Source organism: Quercus robur, chromosome 8 (assembly GCF_932294415.1).
Source record: "Quercus robur chromosome 8, dhQueRobu3.1, whole genome shotgun sequence".
Taxonomy (NCBI): domain Eukaryota; kingdom Viridiplantae; phylum Streptophyta; class Magnoliopsida; order Fagales; family Fagaceae; genus Quercus; species Quercus robur.
The window spans coordinates 34,845,901-34,867,343 of NC_065541.1; the positions used below are offsets into that span (position 1 = coordinate 34,845,901).

A 21,443-nucleotide genomic window follows, 5' to 3' on the forward strand; every position below is an offset into this window, starting at 1 on the left:
GGCGAGGATCGTGTTTATTGTGGTCCCTCTTACATAGACGTGGATTTCACATGCATGGGTCCCTACTCCATTGTTACCACATGCATGGGTCGCTACTCCATTGTGCACAGTTTTCAAACTCATTGGAATGGAGTGTGGAGAATCCTCTAGATAAAGATTTTACTGTTTCCTTTTTTTAATATAATGGAGTGGACAATTTTCATTGATCCAACTAGCTTCCCACGTTGATACCTCATTGATGGTACAATACACAGAAAAGCGTTATTTATGTGAGTCGTAGGAGAAAAATACTGACGGGTGGCTTTCCATGATTACATGTGTGAGGAAGTGTGTGACCATTTAGAGGCTATCTAGATGGCTTTGTTTGTATAACTCAATTTTCTGTTTTCATAACTCATAACTCAAAAATGGTAGGACCCATAACTAGAAGTCCGTTTGGCTACACGATAACTCTGTTTCCATCACTCAATTATCTGATTTTTGAGTTATGAGTTATGAAAACTGAAAATACATTTTAACTGCTTTCAGTTTCCATAACTTATAACTCAATGATATTTTTGTAATTAAACACACATGAGGGACCCCTAGTCATAACTCAGCCGCACCTTTTGATCACCTTTTGACCTTTTTTTTTCCTTTCTTCTCTTGGGTTCGGTCTTCTCTTCCTGGGGTTTTTTTTTTTTTTTTTTTTTTTTTTTTTTCCTTTCACTGGGTTCAGGTTTCTAGGTACTGGAAAAAAAAAAGTTGCACCAAGTGACAAGTATGGGGCCCACAAATAGTGTGAAAAATATTGAGTAATGGAAAGTGAGTGATGGTGCCAAACAGGTGTGAAAAATTAAGTGATGAGTGATGAGTGATGGAAATTGAGTGACGGAAATTGAGTAATGAAATTTTTGCATCCAAATAGCCTCTTAGCTGCAGCTTTTTTATTCTCACTCTGTCTATTATTTCACTTTTTTTTCGCATCCACTTTTATATGTTAAATTATGGATATTTTTTACATCAATTTTGGATATCATGCATACAATTTTATCTATTTATTTATAATACCATGTACACAACTTGTTGTTGATGTGTATATAATTCGAAGTAATATTACATTACTTAATAATTTATTATTTGATGCAAATTTTAAAAAATCTATTGTTGGAATACATTATATTCATATATTCTCTATACTTACAAAATTTCAAAGTGATCTAAGATCAATAGTCATATTATCAATCAATTATTTAAATTCAAGTTTTAGTAATTTAAAATAATTCATAAAAGATGAGTTTATGAATCGCATGGTAAATAACATTTGATTGACATGAAAATTAACATGCATGTTAAATACATATAAAACATGTAATTTAACAGTGGGATTTTAAAATATGAATTTAATAACAAGTTATTGGGTAGTGTAACATTGTTTAGAGTTACACCAAATATAACTTGAACCCAACCCTCTCTCTCTCTCTCTCTCTCTCTCTCTCTCTCTCTCTCTCTCTCTCTCTCTCTCTATATATATATATATATATATATTTCACATGCTTAATTTGTTGGATTATATATATTATTACTTCGTCTAGATGTTAGTCACATGATTATAGTCATTTATGTGAAATGCTAGCCTTAGCTATTAACTTAATTATACTCCTAAGGAAATTGAGAAAATTAAAACACTTAAAAGTAATGGTACTTATTAAAGATATCAAAGTCCAAATTTATAAAAACTTCTAGATTTATTTTATCTTATAATATTTGGAATGCAAATAAAGTATCTATATTCATAATTCTACTTTAATTGAAAAAAAAAATCATAATCTTACTTATAGTTCAAGTCATGTGATCTTAAAATTAAATTACTCTCATAACAAAATTAGGCGTAAATGCACTTTTAGTCCCTACATTTTTAAGTTTTTCCATTTTAGTCCCTACATTTTATTTTTTCCACTTTTAGTCCCTAAAACCAATTTACGCTTTCCGTTTTAGTCCTTTCCGTCAGTCAACCAACGGAAATAGCTGAGGTGGCAGCCGGAACAATTAAAATATTATAAAAAATGCCACATCACCCTGACAAATCAGCATATATATTTTAAAAATTAATTTATTAATTTTAATTAAATAAAAAAAATAAAAACATAATTAAAAATAATAAAATCAAACCTAAACCCAGAAAATCAAATCCAAGAACACAAATTCAGAATTAAAAACAATGAAATCAAATGCCTATGAACACAAGAACACAAACCCAGAAAATCAAACCCAAGAACAAGAATTCAAAATTAAACCCATTTAAAATGAAGTCTTCACTCCTCCAACTCATTACATAACAAAACAAACTTCTCATTTACCATTTACTCGCATTTCTCCTTTCCCAACTCCCCATCTCCACTACCAAAAAAAAAGCAAGCAAAGAAAGACCCAAGACTTTTTATAGTCACGCACACACAATTTATACTGATAACATTTGAGAATCCATTGATTGATATTTTTATATTACAAATGGATGAGCATTCTTCAGGCGGTGAGGAGTACTTGTTGAAGATAGTTCTCATTGGTGACTCTGCTGTTGGCAAGTCCAACTTGCTGTCACGCTTCGCCAGAAACGAGTTTGATACTAACTCCAAGGCCACCATTGGTGTCGAGTTCCAGACCCAGGCTGTGGAAATTGATGGGAAGGAGGTGAAAGCCCAGATCTGGGACACTGCTGGGCAAGAGCGTTTCAGGGCTGTCACTTCTGCTTACTATAGAGGCGCTGTGGGTGCTCTCATTGTCTACGATATCACTCGTACCACTGAGACTCCGACACTAAGTGGGTACAGTTGGGTGGGATCTGACGGTTCTTGTTCCGAGCTAGTGGCCTTCGACCGCTTGATGAAGATGTGGCGTTGAGAGTTTGGAGGAGAAGGAAGACAACTAGGATTGAAACCAAGATCCGAAGACCAAAACCCATCTTCAGTCGCTGACAATTCTCACAAGTCACAAGTTATTGTGGCTGGCTCCACCCAGAAACTGAAAGGCCGAAAGTGAAACCTTCTCTTCCTTTATTTTTATTTTTTTTTGTTACTGTGAAAAGGCTAAAAGAAGAGGCAATTACCGCACCTGGTTCTTAGGTTGGTTTTGAAGTTTCGACGGTGTGTGGCGTTGTTTTGGTGGTGGGTATAAATTTTGGTGGTTGTGGGTTGCTGTTGGTGGGTATAAATTTCATGTTCTTGGGTTTGATTTTCTGGGTTTGTGTTCTTGTGTTCATAGGCATTTGATTTCATTGTTTTTAATTCTGAATTTGTGTTCTTGGATTTGATTTTCTGGGTTTAGGTTTGATTTTATTATTTTTAATTATGTTTTTATTTTTTTTATTTAATTAAAATTAATAAATTAATTTTTAAAATATATATGCTGATTTGTCAGGGTGATGTGGCATTTTTTATAATATTTTAATTGTTCCGGCTGCCACCTCAGCTATTTCCGTTGGTTGACTGACGGAAAGGACTAAAACGGAAAGCGTAAATTGGTTTTAGGGACTAAAAGTGGAAAAAATAAAATGTAGGGACTAAAATGGAAAAACTTAAAAATGTAGGGACTAAAAGTGCATTTACGCCACAAAATTATTGTATATTTCATTTAATGGTTATATTGTAGCATTTATTAAATAAATACTATTTTTTTTTTTTTGATACAAGATAGAATTCTACTCTAGCCTAATCTAAGTGTATATGTGTGTGAAGCTCCCTCCTGGAGACTTGAACCCCGGCCCTTGCCCCCCACACCCCACAAGCACTTATAAGGGTGTGCGGTGGTTTAAATAAATACTATTTAATATTAAAGATCTAACGATTAAGAACTTTTACTGTGAATGTAAGTTTCTAATACCAAATCATTCTTCCTTATATTCTCTCTCTCTTCATTTTTCCTATCAAATTTTCTTACTGTATAATAGTTATATATACTATTCCACATCTTTAATAACATAGCATCAATATTGTTCATAAAAAATAATAATAAATAATAAATAAATAAACATAGCATCAATTTTCATCAGTAGCAATAATCATTTTATAATCCTGGAAAACAAGTTTACCATAGGATTTTTATTGATTTTAACATTTATAAAGAAAGATTTGCCGGTTGATTTTACCATAGCATCAATTGTCGTTCGTTGCTTGCGTCATGGCATGCATAAGCTTTGCCGGTTTATCAAACATATTCCAAAAGTGAAATGACCTTTTTAAACCTCTACTTTTTGTTTCCTTAATTAAGGAGTACCCAAGAACATGTTTTTTTCCTTATTATATCTAAGCACATTGAAAATTTTTTCTTAAAAAAATAACTAACTCTTTCTTATAAAAAAAAATAATAATAAAAAAAAAAAAAAGGAAAACCCTTTATGCATTCAATTTAATCATGATTAAGTACCACGAGAAAACTTATGAACTCATTCCCAGGAAAATTCATTACAGGGTTTAATCCTGACCTCAAGGAAATTTTTACTATTTAGAATTAAAGTATTACAATTGAGATATACATAAATCCCTAATTGCTATCCAATAAATTCTTATAGACATGACCTCACAATGTACTCTGAGTCATTTGGACTCTTCTATATCATGAGACTCTCTCATCATGAACTGCATTGTGACAAACAATGAAGATTTTGTGGTTTAAGCTTGATCACCAATAAAAAAACACATCATCTTTGGATTATCTATTTTAACTCAAGGGTTGTGATGAAAGAGAGGTTTTGTGATTTCCGCTTTTTAGATGAAAAAAATGGCTTTCTAGCCTCTTTTTTAGTCAATTATTATGTGCTCTTTTATACTTTAGCAAGTATTTCATCATTACCAACTGAGACCTGATTAAAACTTAGGTTTCCCATGTTTTCACCAAACGAGTCACAGTCAAGAGACAATCAATAGGTTGATCTTGATTAATTGAGAGATGATGAGAGTCACTTGAGAATACAATGATTGCCCTCTCTTGAGCTAAATCATGAAACATAAATGTTATATTTTAAACCCCTGAACAAACAAGGATTAACCAATTTTAAGGCCAAGTTGTTAATTATATTAATTATGCAAGACTTAGGTTAAAAAAATAATCAAACATATCATGCACAGTGGAAAAGTAAATAATGCAATGATATGATAATTCAGGAAAACCAAAAAACAAACTAGTTTCATAGTAAAAAAACCTAGGGGGACCAATCCCAAGAAGAACAATCCACTATCAGATAGAAGTTTATAGTCAGAATATTTAATTCATAGTAAACCTAATTAGAGTTAACAAACTTAGCTCTGAATTCCACAGACTTCTCTGATATAGATTTGTTCCAAACGTGAACCTCCAATCCACGACTCCAAGACCACCCTTGAAGGTTTTGTTTAATGTAGACCTCCAGTCTATGACTCCAAGATCACCCTTGAAGGTTTGGATCCAGCACCTTTGATGACTGGTTTGTAGCAACTTCAGGTCTACCTGTTCAAATTGTATGTAGATTAATTGATTTCCGATAGTGACTTTGAAAGGAGAAGGCACAGAACCTTTTAAATTTCAAATGAGAAACTCCTAAGTCTTTGAAAACTTGCCTTAGGGTTTCCTTTAAATACTAAGTGAATTAAAACTGAAACCATAATCATCTGATGAGCTAATGGGCTGAAAACTGATTTGTAAATACGACTTTCAATTGTTTGAACTTAAGTTTTGATCAATCAAAACTGATGAAATTTCAATTCTTGAATAAGCAGCTTTCCTATTCTTGCACACTAACTAGCAGCACCTTGAGCATTGTTTAATACCCATATATAGACTTAGTAATCTATATTTAGACAAGTTTGTGATCACGTGAATTGCCAACAAATCTATACACATAGAAACTAACAAATCTAGTTTTTGAAGTTGAATTTGTTGAATAATTATCTATTTCATATTTACTAATGTATAAATAATGGAAATGCTAGATATAAAGAAAAAAGTGGGGTAAACATTTTACAAATGTCTGAAATTTTTGGGATTAAATAATAAAGCGTGAAAAGTTTTATTAACCAAGTTGGATCATTTTATATAAATTTAAGGATTTGAGTGACATTTTTGAAACTCTAGATACCAAACTAAAAAATTGAACAAACTTTCTTTTTTGAGAAAGGAGGAATCCCCTAGGGTTGATTTCAAGTAGGAATGGCAACGGGTCGGATTCGAGCCGGGTTTTTGCATACCTGGACCCAACCTGCAGGCCAAGAGCCACGGCCTGGACCCGACCCATTTACTAAACGGATTTTTTCCAAGGGCCTGGACCCGCTCCCGCCGGGCCCCACGGGCCCTATTAAGCCCAAGCAAAAAGGAAGCTTTTTTGAAACAAGGCCCAAACTCAACATCAAACCCACGGCCAACAACCAATCCCAAAAATCCCTTCTTTTCAAATCTCCATAGCCACACCCAAATTAAAATAAAAAATAAAAAATAAAAATCCCATTTTTCAATCCTCAAACCCAGAAATAACCAAACCAACGGAGGAAATTTCGGATCAAACAAAAAATAAATATAAAGAAGAAGATAAAAATAGAAATGGAAAGAGAAGAGAGTCTTGGCCCTGAGTTGGAGATCAGAGAGAGAGAGCTTGAGGTCTTCGGCCTTGGGTTTTAGATCTAGAGATAGAGGGAAGAGTGCTTAGGTAACAAGCAGATCACGACCCAAAACCAATTCAAGAGGAATGTGCTTGAGAGTGAGTGAGTGTCTGTGTGAGCTGTGAGTGACTTAGAGTGAGGCCGAGGAGTGACTCAGAGTGAGGCCAAGGCGTGGCTACGTGCTCTTGTGCGTGGTGGCATGCTTTTGTGCGTGGCTACGTGAGTGACAGAGAGATTGAGAGTTAGGGAGAGGCGGATGGGTACTGGGTTATTGACTTAGGGTTTACAACTACACACACACACACACACACACACACACATATATATAAGGGGGGGTTTTAGTAATTTGACTAATTTCATGGTAACCGGGTCTTATCCGGGTCGGGTTTCGGGCTGGGTCTCGGATTTTTTGATAAAACCCGGACCCACTTTGGGTTTTTTTAAAAAACCCATACCCGACCCTATTCTTTATCGGGCCGGGTAAAATCCGACCTATTAAGATCGAGTCGGGCCGGGTATCCGCGGGTCGGATCTAAATTGCCATCCCTAATTTCAAGAAAATTTTCTATTCCATATTTGATTAATGTAAAAATATTTGAAAAACACTAGAATAAAAACAAAGATAAAAAGGTCCATATTACAAAAAAATTATATAGTAATAATCCAGGTGGATTAAAAATACATCGTGGCGATTAAGATGGTTCACTAAACCACCATTACCATTTTGCGTTGATGCGAAACAAACAATGAAATATGGTTTTCTAGTTTCAGAACTTGAATTTGTTGAATAATTTTCTATTCCATATTTGACTAATGTAAAAATATTGAGAAAATACTAAAATATAAAAGGGAAAAATGGGGTAAGAATTTCACAAATTTTTGAAATTTTAAGAGCCAAATAATAAAATGGGACAAATTTTAGAAACCAAATTGGATAATTTTATAAATTTTTAAATATTTGAGTGTTATTTTTTAAACTCTATATAATTAAAAACCAAGCTGAAAAATTTTACCCTTTTTAATTTCTTTTAAAACAAGTTTAAGAGTGCCCCAAGATGTGAGTTAGAGATTTCAAATATAGGATCTTATGGATGTTATAAAACTTTAAAGAGAAACATTAAACCAACCCCATTGAATTACAAATAGAATATACTTTTTTTTTAGAATATAAAAATATAATAAAGTTTTATGGCTAAAGAAGTAGTGTTATCAAACTTTTCATAAATTATCTCAACTAAAATGTTATTAGCTAATGAGATTAAACTAACCTACAAATTTATTGAGGCACACCTATCAATTTAAAAGACCATCAAATCCTTTGAGAGAACCAATGTACTTAGTAACAATTTATGTCACAATCTCATTAGGATTGTGATTTGTGACTAGTAAACAAAAAACAAAAAATTAGATTAATGTGAAAGTGATATTCAATCACTTATTACAATCAGCCAAAGTCGAGAAACATATGGTAGACCTACAATAGAGCTAGAACAGTTATTGTATGAGGACGATTCCTATAATTGTGAGACCCCTTTTTTATAATTTTTGTAATATCTTCAATTTTAGAGCATATATTAATTTATATATCCTTTTTAGTCATTTCAATTGTAATTACAATTGGTTTGCTATATTATTAGTCTAGAAAAGGCATAAATTAATAAGAAATTGTAATAAATCATTAAAAAGAAAAAAAAAATCCAAAATTAATGATTCTCATTCCTTAATGTTTTGAATATATCAATATGAAATTTAAGTAGAATAAAGAGTTTTTTTGTTTACTAAATTTTTAAAATGATATATTTTGGTATGAAAAATTACCTATTGATAAATCCTTAATTTTAAGTATTTTTTAAATTGATTCTGTGGGGATTCGAGGACCAAGGAAGGATACAACAAGCTGTGAATATCATTATAAAAGAATTTCTAGCCCGAGGAGGGGATTCGCCCGAGGATAGGAGGAGAGGGGACAAAATACTTCCTGGAAGGCCAAATGGAGAGAATGGTGTTCAGTGAGAGTCAAGGTAGGTAAAGGAAGTTTCTAGTGAAAGCTCACCTACTGCCTCCACATTAAATGACTAGCAACAGCTTTATCAACTGTATTAATGAGGAAGTGACTTAAATAGTAGAATTCACAGATAAGCATCTCCTTCTACCACCTTCAACAGAAGTTTAAAGGGACAAGTGCCCTAAGAAGAGTCTTGGGGATTGTAGATGGAGGGTTAGGATACAGTAAGCTGAGGAGCATATAAAGAAAGAGGACTTCCAGATGAAATGGGATCTCCAGAAAATCAAGAGAAAGAGATTAGAACAAGAATAGTGATAGAGAGAGAGAGAGAGAGAGAGAGAGAGAGAGAGAGAGAAAGTACATCCTTATGCAAGAACATCATCCTCAAGCAAGATTGTAAAGAACCATTTATATACTTAATCTTTGGCTTTCGTTCATTCCTTCTCTGTCTGAATCCTCGGGCTAAGCCCAACTTGTTTTACCCCACTCTCTTTACAAATATCTATTGATTTGAGCCTAGCCGAATAGCACAAATTTCACTATTCTAAGTGAGTTTGGGTCGCCATGGTTTTTGTGTCCTTACAATTTGCGCCGTCTGTGAGAAAACAAGGTTTTGTTTTTGGTTATCCATGGCCAAACTAGAACAGAATAGGGAAGAATCTTTTGGTTCATAGAGGGAAAATCAATTTGTTAATCTGAAGCGAAGGAGAGACAGATATCATATGCCAAGTGTTATGGTAGAGTCCTATCATATGAAGCGTACTAAGAGGAGTCACTCAAGGACAAGGAGCCATGTTTCGCACAAGTAGGAAACGAAAAAACTGAAACTTGAGATAGATCACTTGCACAGGAAATTGCTGCGAAGGGAGAGTGGTAGAAGGAGTCCATCACCCCCATCAAGTAGTGGATCAGAGAAGAGTAAGGATCGCTCATATCGCCATAAGTCTAGAACCTCATCCAATGAGTCCTTCTCAGCATCTTCACACCGGGATAAACTAAAAAATGGCAAGTTCAAGTATGGGCAAGGATCATCTCACCCTAGCATGGGGAATGACGCAATGAGTAAGGCACTTTGTCAAATCTCAAAGTCACCTTTCGTTAGGAGAATCAACAAGGCCAGGCTTCCCCACCGGTTTTTATAACCAATGTTCACCATCTACAATGGAAGGTTTAATCCCCTCAATCTGAAGAAGGTAGTCTATTTTGGCAATGAAACCCTTATGTGCAAGGTATTCCCTTCCAGCCACGGGCCTGTGGTTATGCGATGATTTGATGCTTTGGAAAATGGGTCAATAAGGTCCTTTAAGGAGTTGACAAGAGCATTTGGTGCTAGATTTGTGATGTGCAGTAGGGTCCCTAAGCCTTTAGACTCTCTGTTGTCTATGGCAATGAGGGAAAGGGAGACCCTCAAGACCTATTCGAACAAATATTGGGAAACGTACAATGAAATAGATGGGGATTTCAAGGACATGGCAATGAAAACTTTTAAGGTAGGGCTTCCGACAGAGCCTAAGCTGAGAAAGTCACTAACAATGAAGCCTACCCTTAGTATACACCAGCTTATGGATCGCATTGATAAGTACAAATGAGTAGAGGAAGATCAGACCCAAGGAAAGGGCAAGGCAAAGGTTTTTCCTGAAAAGAGGGATCCTCGGGGAAGAGGATATCACAGTAACCGGCCAAGGAGAGATTTCCCCAACCAGACATCATTTGTGGGTGCTCAGATGGTTAGTTCATTGTTTAAAGAGCCTATCTATCAAATACTGCAAAAGATTTAAAAAAAAAAAAAAAAAAAAAAAAAAAAAAAAAAAAAAAACCATATTTCAAATGGCCCAATAAAATGGGTGGGGACCCATCCAAGAGAAACCAAAACCTTTACTGCCATTATCATCAGGAAAAAGGACACACAACTAAAGATTGGAGGAATTTACGCGATCATCTGGGTCAACTGGTGAAGGTGGGGAAGTTGAGGCAATTCTTGCACCAACCAGCTAGTCAATTTGAACAACCCGAAACTGGGTATCAGAGGGATGGAGCTCCTCGGCCAGCCTTGGGCACAATTAATGTCATTTTTGCTAAGCCCAAGGGTGATGCTGGAACCTGCTCGAGGGTTATCTCTGTGGTTTCAGGTCCTGACTTGGAAGACAGGAGTCAGGCTTCCAAAAAGGCCAAAATGGTGGCTATGCCCACTTTAGATTTTCAGAAGAAGAGAAGGAGGGGACGTTCTAGCCACATGATGATGCCTTGGTGGTAACCATTCGGATCGGGGGGGTATGATGTAAGAAGGGTTCTGGTAAACTAGGGAAGTGGAGCGGAGATTATGTACCCGGAGATTATTCACCATTAGTGGGCTTTGATGGGAGATTGGTAATTCCCTGCGAAATGATAAGGTTACCTGTACAGGCTAGGGATGAACAGGTTCAAGTTAGCTTCATTGTAGTTGAAGCTTATTCCCCTTACACGGCCATCCTGGCTAGACCATGGCTTCATGCAATGGGAGCAATTTTGTCAACCTTACATTTGAAAGTTAAGAATCCCACATAGGGGAGAGTAGGAGAATTAGTAGGAATTCAAGCAATGCCTAGGCAGTGCCTAATAGTAGCCATTACACAGCAACCTGGGGATCAAGTTGTGGCAGAAGAGGAACGAATCCCATAGCAATCAAAGGGTCCCCAAGTAGGACTTAGGATCAAGTTGCAGGGGGTGTTATTCGAGGAATTGGAAAAGGTTTTAATTGGTTAAGATGAGGAGAGATACTTTCAAGTGGGGTCTCAATTGCCACCCTTAGAGAAAGCAGCATTGGTGAAGTTTTTGGAAGATAATTTGGATGTGTTTGCCTGGAGTACTTATAACGTGCCCATGATTGATCCAAAGTTTATATGTCACCAATTGAATGTGAATTCAGATGTGGTTCCATGAAAGCAACCACCTCAGCGCTCGTTAAAAGAGCATGCTGAGGCAATAAAGGTTAAAGTGAATAAACTTAAGCAAGCAGGGGCAATCAAGGAAGTCTATTTCCCCGTTCCTCGAATTAACTAATTGGTGGATGCAACAATTGGGCATCCTCAGATGAGTTTCTTGGATGCTTTCCAAGGGTATCATCAGATACCTTTAACATTACACGATCAGGAGAAAACTGCTTTCCGAACTCCCACTAGCAATTATCATTATCGGGTGATGCCTTTTGGCCTTAAAAATGCAGGGTCCACATATCAAAGAATGGTGACATGGATGTTCGAGTCACAGATTGGGAGAAATGTGGAGGCATACATCGATGATATGGTGATAAAGAGCAAACAAGTTGAGGAGCACTTGGCAGACTTGGGGGAAGAGTTTTTTGTATTGAGGAATTGAAGTCAATCCCAATCAGATTAAAGCCATTAACAACTTGCATCCCCCTCAGAATCTTAAGGAGGTATAGAAGTTAACAGGGATGGCAGCAGCTTTGAATAGATTTATCTCTCGTTTAGCAGATAGGTGTCGTCCATTTTTCCAGCTCCCCCACAAATGGAAGGACTTTCAATGGACTGAGGAGTGCGAATTGGCTTTTGAGGAGTTTAAACAGTATTTTCATGCCCTCTTGTCCTCTCTAGGCCCGAGAAGGAATAAATATTATATGCATACTTAGCAGTCACGGATTATGCAGCTAGTCTGCTTCTAGTAAGAAATAAGAGTGAAGTACAAAGATTCGTTTACTATGTTAGTAAATCCTTGCACGAAGCTGAGACATGTTATTTACCCCTAGAGAAGGTAGTGTTAGCCATTGTACACCCCACGAGGAAGCTTCCACATTATTTTCAAGCACATACTGTGGTGGTGCTTACCCAACTCCCTTTAAAAGCTCTCCTACAAAAATTAAACTACATGGGTAGGATTGCTAAATGGGGGGCCATGCTGGGTGCCTATGATGTCAGGTACATGCCTCGTACTGCCATAAAAGGATAAGTCTTGGCAGATTTTGTGGTGGAGTTTACAGAATGCATGGCTGATGATAGGAAAGGAATAGTTAAGGCTATGATGCTCTCGGTTTCTGCTGTTGTCACCTAGGAAGTGTACACGAATGGAGTAGCTAACCAAAAAGGATCAGGAATAGGAATCGTGTTGATAACCCCGAAGAAGCTAGTGATGGAGAAATCACTTCATTTGGGTTTTTTGGCCACGAACAATGAAGCTGAGTATGAAACTTTATTGGCTAGGATGGCAATGGTTAAAAAGTTAGGAGAAGAAGTTGTGGAAGTGTATTCAAATTCTCGGTTGGTTGTTAGGCAAGTCAATGGTGAGTTTGAATGCATGCAGGGGTATCTTGTTAAGTTTAGACAGGCTCAATCCCATTTCAAGAGCTTCACTTTAAGGCAAATCTAGAGGGGACAGAATTCTCATGCAAATTCTTTAGCTATGTTGGCAACCTCTTTGGGATCAAATCTGCCACAGGTCGTCATTGTTGAAGACATGGTCCATCCTAACTTTATAAAGAAGCCCTTGGTTAGAGTGCATAGTATCCAGGTTGGACCAAGTTGGATGGACCCCCTGGTAATTTTCTTAAAGCAAAGACTGTTACCCGATGATAAGGGTGAGGCAGAAAAGATACGCAAGAAGGCCCCACGTTACTGGTTGTTTGAATGGTAGAAGTTGTATAAACGATCTCATTCGAGGCCGTATCTACTGTGTGTACATCCCAAGGCAGTGGAGCCATTGTTAGAGGAATTGCACGAGGGGATTTATGGGAGCTATACAGGTGGGAGGTCTTTGTCCCACAGGACCCTTACCCAAGGATATTGGTGGCCAAGCATGTAGAAAACCTCTCAAAATTATGTTAAGAAGTGCGATCAATATCAAAGATATACCCCAAATATTCATTAACCAGGAAGGGGGTTCTGAACCCACTTTCTAGTCATTGGCCTTTCGCTCAGTGGGGCTTGGACATAGTGGGGCCATTTCCTCGAGCCACAGGAAACCGAAGATGGCTCCTTGTCAAATTATTTTACTAAGTGGGTAGAGGCTGAACCTTTATCCAATATTAGGGTTGTGGATGCTAGGAGGTTTATATGGAGAAATATCATCACCAAGTTTGGAGTCCCACACACGCTAATCTCGGACAACGGGCTTCAATTTGATAGTAAGGCCTTCTGAAGATACTGTGGGGAGTTGGGGATTAGGAATAGATATTATACTCCTACTTATCCACAGGGGAATGGGCAAGCTGAGGCTACTAATAAGGCTATAGTGTCTGGATTAAAGAAAAGGTTGAATGATGCAAAGGGAAGGTGGGTGGATGAATTACCCTATGTGCTATGGACTTATCACATTACCCCCCGAAGATCAACTAGGCAGACTCCTTTTTCAATAACTTATAGGACTAAAGCAGTAATTCCCCTTGAGTCAGGGTTCCCAACCCTAAGAACTGATCAGTTCAGTGTCGAGGAGAATAATTGCTTGCTCTCGACCAACTTGGAATTGGATGAGGAGAGAAGAGAAGTGGCTGCAGTGAAAATGGCACATTACTAGCAGAGACTTAAACAAGGGTATAACAAAGGAGTGAAGTTAAGACCACTAGCCCTGGGAGATTTAATTTTGAGAAAGGTGGTTGGAACAGCTAGGAACTCGTCTTGGGGGAAGTTGGGCCCCAACTGGGAAGGTCCGTACAGAATAATATCAGTGGTGGGCATTAAGGCTTATTATTTGGAAGACCTAGATGAAAATGTGATTCCACGACCTTGGAATGTAAACAATCTGCAGTGTTATTACTATTAATGATATGAAGTTCCTTTTATTCATGTCTAGCTCATTTATGTCTCACTATTGCTATAGATTGTACTATTAGCACTTTATACAAAAAGTTTCTAAATGTTAAACAGAATCTTGGTCTTGTTCAACTTCTTGGGTCACAAAACTTGGGTAAATTAACCTTTATACAAAAATTTTCTAAGTGTTAAATAGAACCTTGGTCTTGTACGACTCCTCGAGTCACAAACATTTTTATACAAAAAGTTTCTAAGTGTTAAACAGAACATCAGTCTTGTTCGACTCCTCGGGTCACAAACCTTAGGTAAATTAACCTTTATGTAAAAGTTTCTAAGTGTTAAACAGAACCTCGAATCATAGACCTTGGATAAATTAACCCTTACATGAAATTTTCTAAGTGTTGGATAAAATCATAAGTCTTGCCCACCTCCTCAGATCACAAGTTCTGGGCAAATTGGTCTTTAACATCCTAAGTCCAAGTTAAGGTAAGTCTCACTTGAAATTTTTACTATATGCTAGAATATCATTGCAAGTAACATTAAGTGTCAATCCAACAACTTTATTAAGAGTCATTCAAAATTGGATGGAGTGGTGTTGGGAATAAATTAGGTTAAATATAGGTTAGCACGTTTCAGATAATATTAAAAAGGGAAATAATAGAAATTATACTTAGACAAATTATACTTGGATGAGTAAAAATTGGATATTCATTGATGCTTAGGAATGGGTTTACAATAAGAGAAAGATAAGGGCATCAACAAAACTTGGCCTGGGTACAAAATTTCATGATAGTTCTTAAACTAAGACTAAGGTACATCGAGACCTCTTTCTCTTTCTCTTTTCCCTTCTCTTTATTCTTCCTCTTTAGCTGCCCAACTTCAGTAGCCTCCTCTAAGTCCACATCCACAATAGATAATGGAGGAGGCAGATCTTGCTCTTTTTCCACAACAAGTGTAGCAGCTGAAGTAGTGGTGGGCTAGGTCGAGGCAGAGGCAGCGGCAAAGATGGGATCAGCTGCAAGTTGAGTGGGGCTAGGGGCAAGGAGCAAAGCTGGAAGATAGTATACTTTATCAAGAGCCCTAAGCTCTAATTCAGTACTAATTCCAGCTATGGTTAAGGCCTGACCCCACACCTCGAGGCAAAAGGCCTTAGCAATGTCCCGAAGCTGGGCTGTCAGACTTTGGGCATTCTTGGTTATGCCCGCGTCATAGGTTACTTGCTTGGCTTTAGCCTTCTTAACATCCTTGGCCTACAGCTGTTTCTGTTGCTATTTAAGCTTCACCATGGCTAAGGCCATCTGATTTTCGGCCTTTTTCTAAGTAGCCCTGGCCTCCTTAACCTGTTTCTCATAACTGGCCAAAGCAGATTTAGCATTCTTTCGAGATTTCTCTACCTCGGCCAAGTGGAAGAGAGCTTCTTTAAGCCTCTTCTCAGAATCAACATGGGTATTCTCAACCGTTTCTAGCTTACCCTCAGCTTTGTGGGCTTGACCCAAGGCATGGTCCACCCATTCCTCAACTACGAAGGTTGCTTGCACCGACTGCAAAAAAATGTTAAGTATAAGTATCTGTACAAATTTTGCATAAGTGTATAAGAGTAATGGATAGGTATATACCTTAACAAGGTCTTTCTTAAATGAGAGAACGACCTCACGCTTCCTCAAGGATTGCAGCTCATGCATATCATCAGGAAGGAGAAGAGCCTTTTCAAGGCATTCTGAAAGGATGCCCGACCTACCCTTCTAGGAATCCTTCAAGGTGGCGTCATCCATGACCGATTCCTCGAAACATAAAACAAACGAGGGCTTCCATACGGAAGCCTTTGAATGTTGTTCCCCTTCAGTGCCTTTAAAAGCTCTAGAAGGAGCACTCTTCTTCTACTGAGCCCTAGTTATTCGGGCCTCCTTGGCTAGGGGCTGCTACAAAGGGCATATAACCTCTCCCTCTTCAACATCCTCAGATCCCTTGCCCCCTTGGCCTCTTTTTCTTTATTTATCAGCGGCGTCACCAGAGGATGCACATGTAGGTTAGAAGTTGGTGGTTGGGCACCACGAGAACTGTTGGGGAGGCACCCTCAGCGTGGGCTATGAGCAATGCCAGTAGGTCTGGAGTCTTTTCCTCGAGCACCATTCCTTCAGGGATGTTGGCTTTTTCTTGGCTGGTGCCGATCTGGGTAAGAAGTAAACGGCACTGGGAAAGGCCATGGAGGTCTTCGGGGTCTTCTTGCTTGTAGAAGACTTCAAAGTCCTTATTTGTCACCTCCTGGGTGGCTTCGGGAGTGCGCTCCTCAGCTTCGTTGTTTGAAGGTATGGGCGGCTCTTGAGAGTAAAGGAGTTTGGTTATGAGCGAGGTTGGAAGTTGGGCGTCTTGTGTTTCGGATGGAGGAGAAGCTATTGTTAGGAAGCCCGGAACTGCTACGTCAATTAGAGCTAGCCTTGGATCCTTAGCTCTAATTATGTGTTTAGGGCTTTGGAAATGTTTGGAGATAAGGTTGAAACCAAGGATCACGTGCAACTCCCAAAGCTGACCGTCTCTATGAACAAAAATTTCTGACTTAAGGATGCAGTTTAGCTTAGGAAAATTCACTAAGCTCTTGTTCGAGGTAGTGTGATGTTCGTCTGCCAATAAACATGCAACATAAGTCATAGATTAGAAAAAATCCTTATAAAAGTTTTCTTTATCTGAATGTGAAAATCTTGCGTGCATCTAATGTTTGTAGGAACCCTACCTGGTTCCCCATCTTGGGTGGGACAGTGCAACCCATCATGCCAGTCTCACGAGACGATGAGAAAGTCCTCGTCCATGCACTTGTTTGACTCAGGCATACAAGAAATTAACCTAACAGCTAGGACCCTACATTTGATATAGTAGTTGGTTTCCTTTCCTTTTTGGCAGTTGTATATGCAGTTCACATCATGCTATGTGAGGTTAGTCCCCCATCTTATGGTTTATCATATCTACACTACTGAGGACCCTAAAGACGTTGGGGGAGCATTATGTGGGGGTCAACCTATAATTCATAAAGAAGTCTCTAGTAACCGTGCCCATGGGAATTTCCATCCTTCCTTCTATGAAGGCAATCATCGGAATCACTATTGAGTCGGGAGGTTTGTTCATGACCAGCCATTTGCCTAATTCACAGTGCTGGAGTTCAACACTGTTAGGAATCCTATATTGAGCCCTAAAGGCGACCATGCCTTCGGGGGTATCCACTAAACTAGCAAATCTACCCATGGAAATTTATGGTGTAGGTAACGAAGAATCTACGTATAAAAGTAAATGAATTTGGACGCACCTACAAGCAATAGAAGAATCTCTCCTTGGACTACTACTTCAACGAAAAAGTTGCAAAGTGAATAAATAGAGCAAAATCAACCTCAACCTCTCTTTATATAGGGGTGAAAAATGAGAGGTAAAATTCCCGCTCGTAAATATGGGTAAATGAGGATCGTAGGATCATCATCGCACCGTAGAACGTGGGGGGGGGGGGGGGAAGCAGCTGCCTGACACAATAAATACAAGATCATGGAGACTGAAGTGTCAGGAATGTGCTGAAGACAGATGAAGAGATGTTACCATGTGGGAACGTGTCTGGCACGTACCAATTAAGGTTGCACAACTAAAACCTTACTTTTTATCTCAGGTCTAATAGCAAGGTTTTAGGGGGCTATTGTGGGGACCCGAGGACTGAGGAAGGATACAAAAAGTTGTGACTATCATTATAAAAGCATTCTAAGCCTGAGGAGGAAATTCGCTTGAGGATGGGAGGAGAGGGGACAAAATACTTCCTAGAAGGCCGAATGGAAAGGATGGTATTCAGTGAGAGACAAAGTAGGTGAAGGAAGTTTCCAATGAAAGCTCACCTACTACCTCCGCATTAAATAATTGGCAACAGCTTTATCAGCTGTATTGATAAGGAAGTGATTTGAACAGTAGAATTCACAATTAAGCATCTCCTTCTACCACCTTCAATAGAAGTTTAAAGGGACAAGTGTCCTAAGGAAAGTGTAGGGGATTATAGATGGAGGGTTAGGATACAATAAGCTGAGGAGTATATAAAGAAAGAGGACTTCCAGATGAAAGGGGATCTCCAAAAAATCAAGAGAAAAAGATTAGAACAAGAGAGAGAGAGAGAGAGAGAGAGAGAGAGAGCCGAATGTACATCCTTGTGCAAGAACATCGTCCTCGAGCGAAGAACCATTTATATACTTAATCTTTTGCTTTCGTTCATTCCTTCTTTGTCTGAATCCTCAGGCTAAGCCTAACTTGTTTTACCTCACTCTCTTTACAAATATCTATTGATTTGGGCCTAGCTAGATAGCACAAATTTCATTATTCTAAGTGAGTTTAGGTCGCCATATTTTTGTGTCCTTACAGATTCAATTGTGAAATAAAATATCACGACATGTGTATCCAAAGAGAATTTGCTTTGCAACGACTATTCCCTAGATGCATCTCTACAATAATTCAATTTTAGATCAATTCTGAGTCATGGATTGTGCTAAAAATTCAAAACCCCCTTTTTTTTCTTTCTAAAATTAACAGACAACTAAGTCCAAGATCACCCTGGAGTCTGGAGTTGTCTTTTGCTTTTTATTCTATAGGTTGTGTTAACGGCGCCTATTAACAACAATTTTTTTTACTTTTTTTCTAGCAATTGTTTTGTCTTTTTTGTAGTTTTTAAGTACTTTTATGTCTTTTTCCTTTTATTTATCTCATTCTCTTATTATGTAGAATTCACATTAAGGAAGCCGCATAGTGCTTGTTAACATTTTCCATACTCTATTATTTTTGTTGTTTTATTAAACTAAAGGCCAAGGGGAGCTCAGAAATGATTTCTTATCTTCTGCAACTTAATTCGTTTCTCAGAGGCGGAGCTAGGGGGGGGCGAGGGGGGGCCATTGCCCCCCCCCCCCCCCCCCCCCCCCCTAGCTTTTCCAATTTTCCATTAGAGTAGTGAAAAATTTAGAATCTATACAAAAAAATGACTTACTGCCCCTTCTCAAATTTCAGAATTTGGTCCTTCAAAATCAAAAATTTAGACCTTACACATGCATAATTGCCCCTCAAAATTTTCAAGTAGTTTAGAAAAACCCAACAAATTTAATTAGTGCAAAAAAACCCAAAATTTTAAATTACTACAAAGATATAGCCCATTTCGTAGCCCATGGCCTTCAAGTACCAAAAAAAAAAAAAAAAACCCAAAATTTCCTTATTATACATCCCAAGTCACCAGATCAATCCTTCAAATATATCAACATAGATTTTTCTTTTCTTTTTTAAAGACCCAAAACTCTTTGAAAAAAAAAAAAAAAAAAACCCAAAACAAATCTAACCCATCGCGCCGCCAGTTGCCTTGCCATGAGTACGTGGTCGTCCATTGACTCTAGCTCCTTCAAAGCACCACAGGTATCTCTCCCTCTATTTCTATCTCTTTGTTTAACCTGTGAAGGCTATGAACACCAAGTAATGTAAAGCAAAGACACTAATTAAGTAATTATGATATACTGCTTTTGTTATACCGTGTGCTGTACGGTTGTATTGTTGTACTTCAGCAATTAAATTTTAAAGGATAACTTGTCTGAGTTTGTTTTGTGGTGGGTCCGCCGATTTCACACATAACTGGTGGCTGTGATTTTTTACCTATTTGTTTATAGCTTTTATATAATATATTAATAATAATAATATCGAGCTGGCGTGTTGTTGATTTTGCTCGTGAGTGAATGTATATGTTATTGGAATTTTTTTTTTTTTTTTGAGAGGATGTATTATTGAAACTTGATACATGAAAAGTGAATGTTATGTAAGAATCCTCTATAATATTAATAATGTTGTGTAGTTTATTAGTAGTGTAGACTTGATTGTTCATACATTTTTTTTTCTTTTTAAATTGACTGAATAACTCATTCATAAAATTTAATATTAATGTTTCAAAATATGAGTGATTTATGGAAAAAATGTTCACAATTTATGTATATTTTAAGGAAAGAAAATGTTTAGTATAATGAAGAATGTAGGGCACAATTTTGTTGAGTTAAAATTTATTTATGAAATAATTTTTTTTACTTAACAATTTCATTATATTTATTATTTAGTTGCCCCCTGAACAAATTTTCTGACTCCGTCACTGTCGTTTCTTGTTGGGCAATTGATTGGTATGACATAACCAGTGATGCTTCACTCTCCTGGACCATACGATACAAACAAGAAGAAGCGTCTAGATATCTTTCTCAAACAGAATTTCTTATGCGTGTATTACTATTATTATTAATTATTGACTTAGTCCGTGAGTGACAAGACAGTATGCTGTAAGGGAAAAAACCATAAAGATACGTGTTAAACTAACAAATCTCTCATGTTCAGTGAACATGCATGGTCTGGAAGACGCCAAATTCTTATTATACTGCAACTTCTTTTGACCTGTTCTTTATTTTACTTTTTTTTTTTTTTTTTTTAGAATACTTTTATTTCTTTCAAAGCTTTTGAGTTTTCTCATATTCCAAAACACTATAATTTGTTACAGCAAAGCAAACACTTAAAAATTTAAATTTGATTTTATAAATCAATTAAATTTTATATTAATTTTTTTTTTTTCAAAGAATTTGTCTTTACGGCACCGTCCGTATATATATTTATATACAGGTCTCTTTCTTCAAGAACAAGTCTCTTTCTTCAAACAAATGATAATCAATATTATTTTTGGAATAATAACTAGTATCTAATTAGTACCAAATTTGATATGTGTTGGGAATATAATAATCTAATAGTAAGAATTTTTGGGAATATAATAATCTAATAGTAAGATTTTTGAAATATTAATTCAATAAAAAGTTATTAAGCAGTATAATGTTGCTTAGAGTTATATTAGATATAATTCTAAGTTATGTTATACCACAAAATATTTTTTATTAGATGATAAATTCATAAAATTTACCGTTGGATTACAATTTTTTTTTTCTCATACTTTATATGCATGAAAATTTTCAATATGATTTGAGATCAATAACTATGTCATTCATCCAATATTTAGATTTCAAGTTTTTGTATACAAAATTCTGCATAAAAGTTAGGTTTCTAAATTGAATAGCAAAT

At 37.0% G+C, this 21,443-nt stretch overlaps 1 protein-coding gene and 1 pseudogene across 1 annotated transcript; one reads left to right on the forward strand and one right to left on the reverse strand.

The window, feature by feature from the left end:
• The window catches only part of LOC126695319 (cellulose synthase-like protein H1), a 106,268-nt pseudogene that overhangs the window by 54,870 nt on the left and 29,955 nt on the right, over positions 1-21,443 (reverse strand).
• LOC126695320 (ras-related protein RABA5b-like) lies at positions 2,297-3,214 on the forward strand. Its single transcript, XM_050392018.1, has one exon. The coding sequence runs from the start codon at positions 2,491-2,493 to the stop codon at positions 2,878-2,880; it is 390 nt and encodes a 129-aa protein (XP_050247975.1). The 5' UTR covers positions 2,297-2,490; the 3' UTR covers positions 2,881-3,214.

Bases quoted from the DNA above. Each gene is read 5' to 3' on its own strand.
- LOC126695320 (XM_050392018.1), top strand. From the start codon at position 2,491: ATGGATGAGCATTCTTCAGGCGGTGAGGAGTACTTGTTGAAGATAGTT.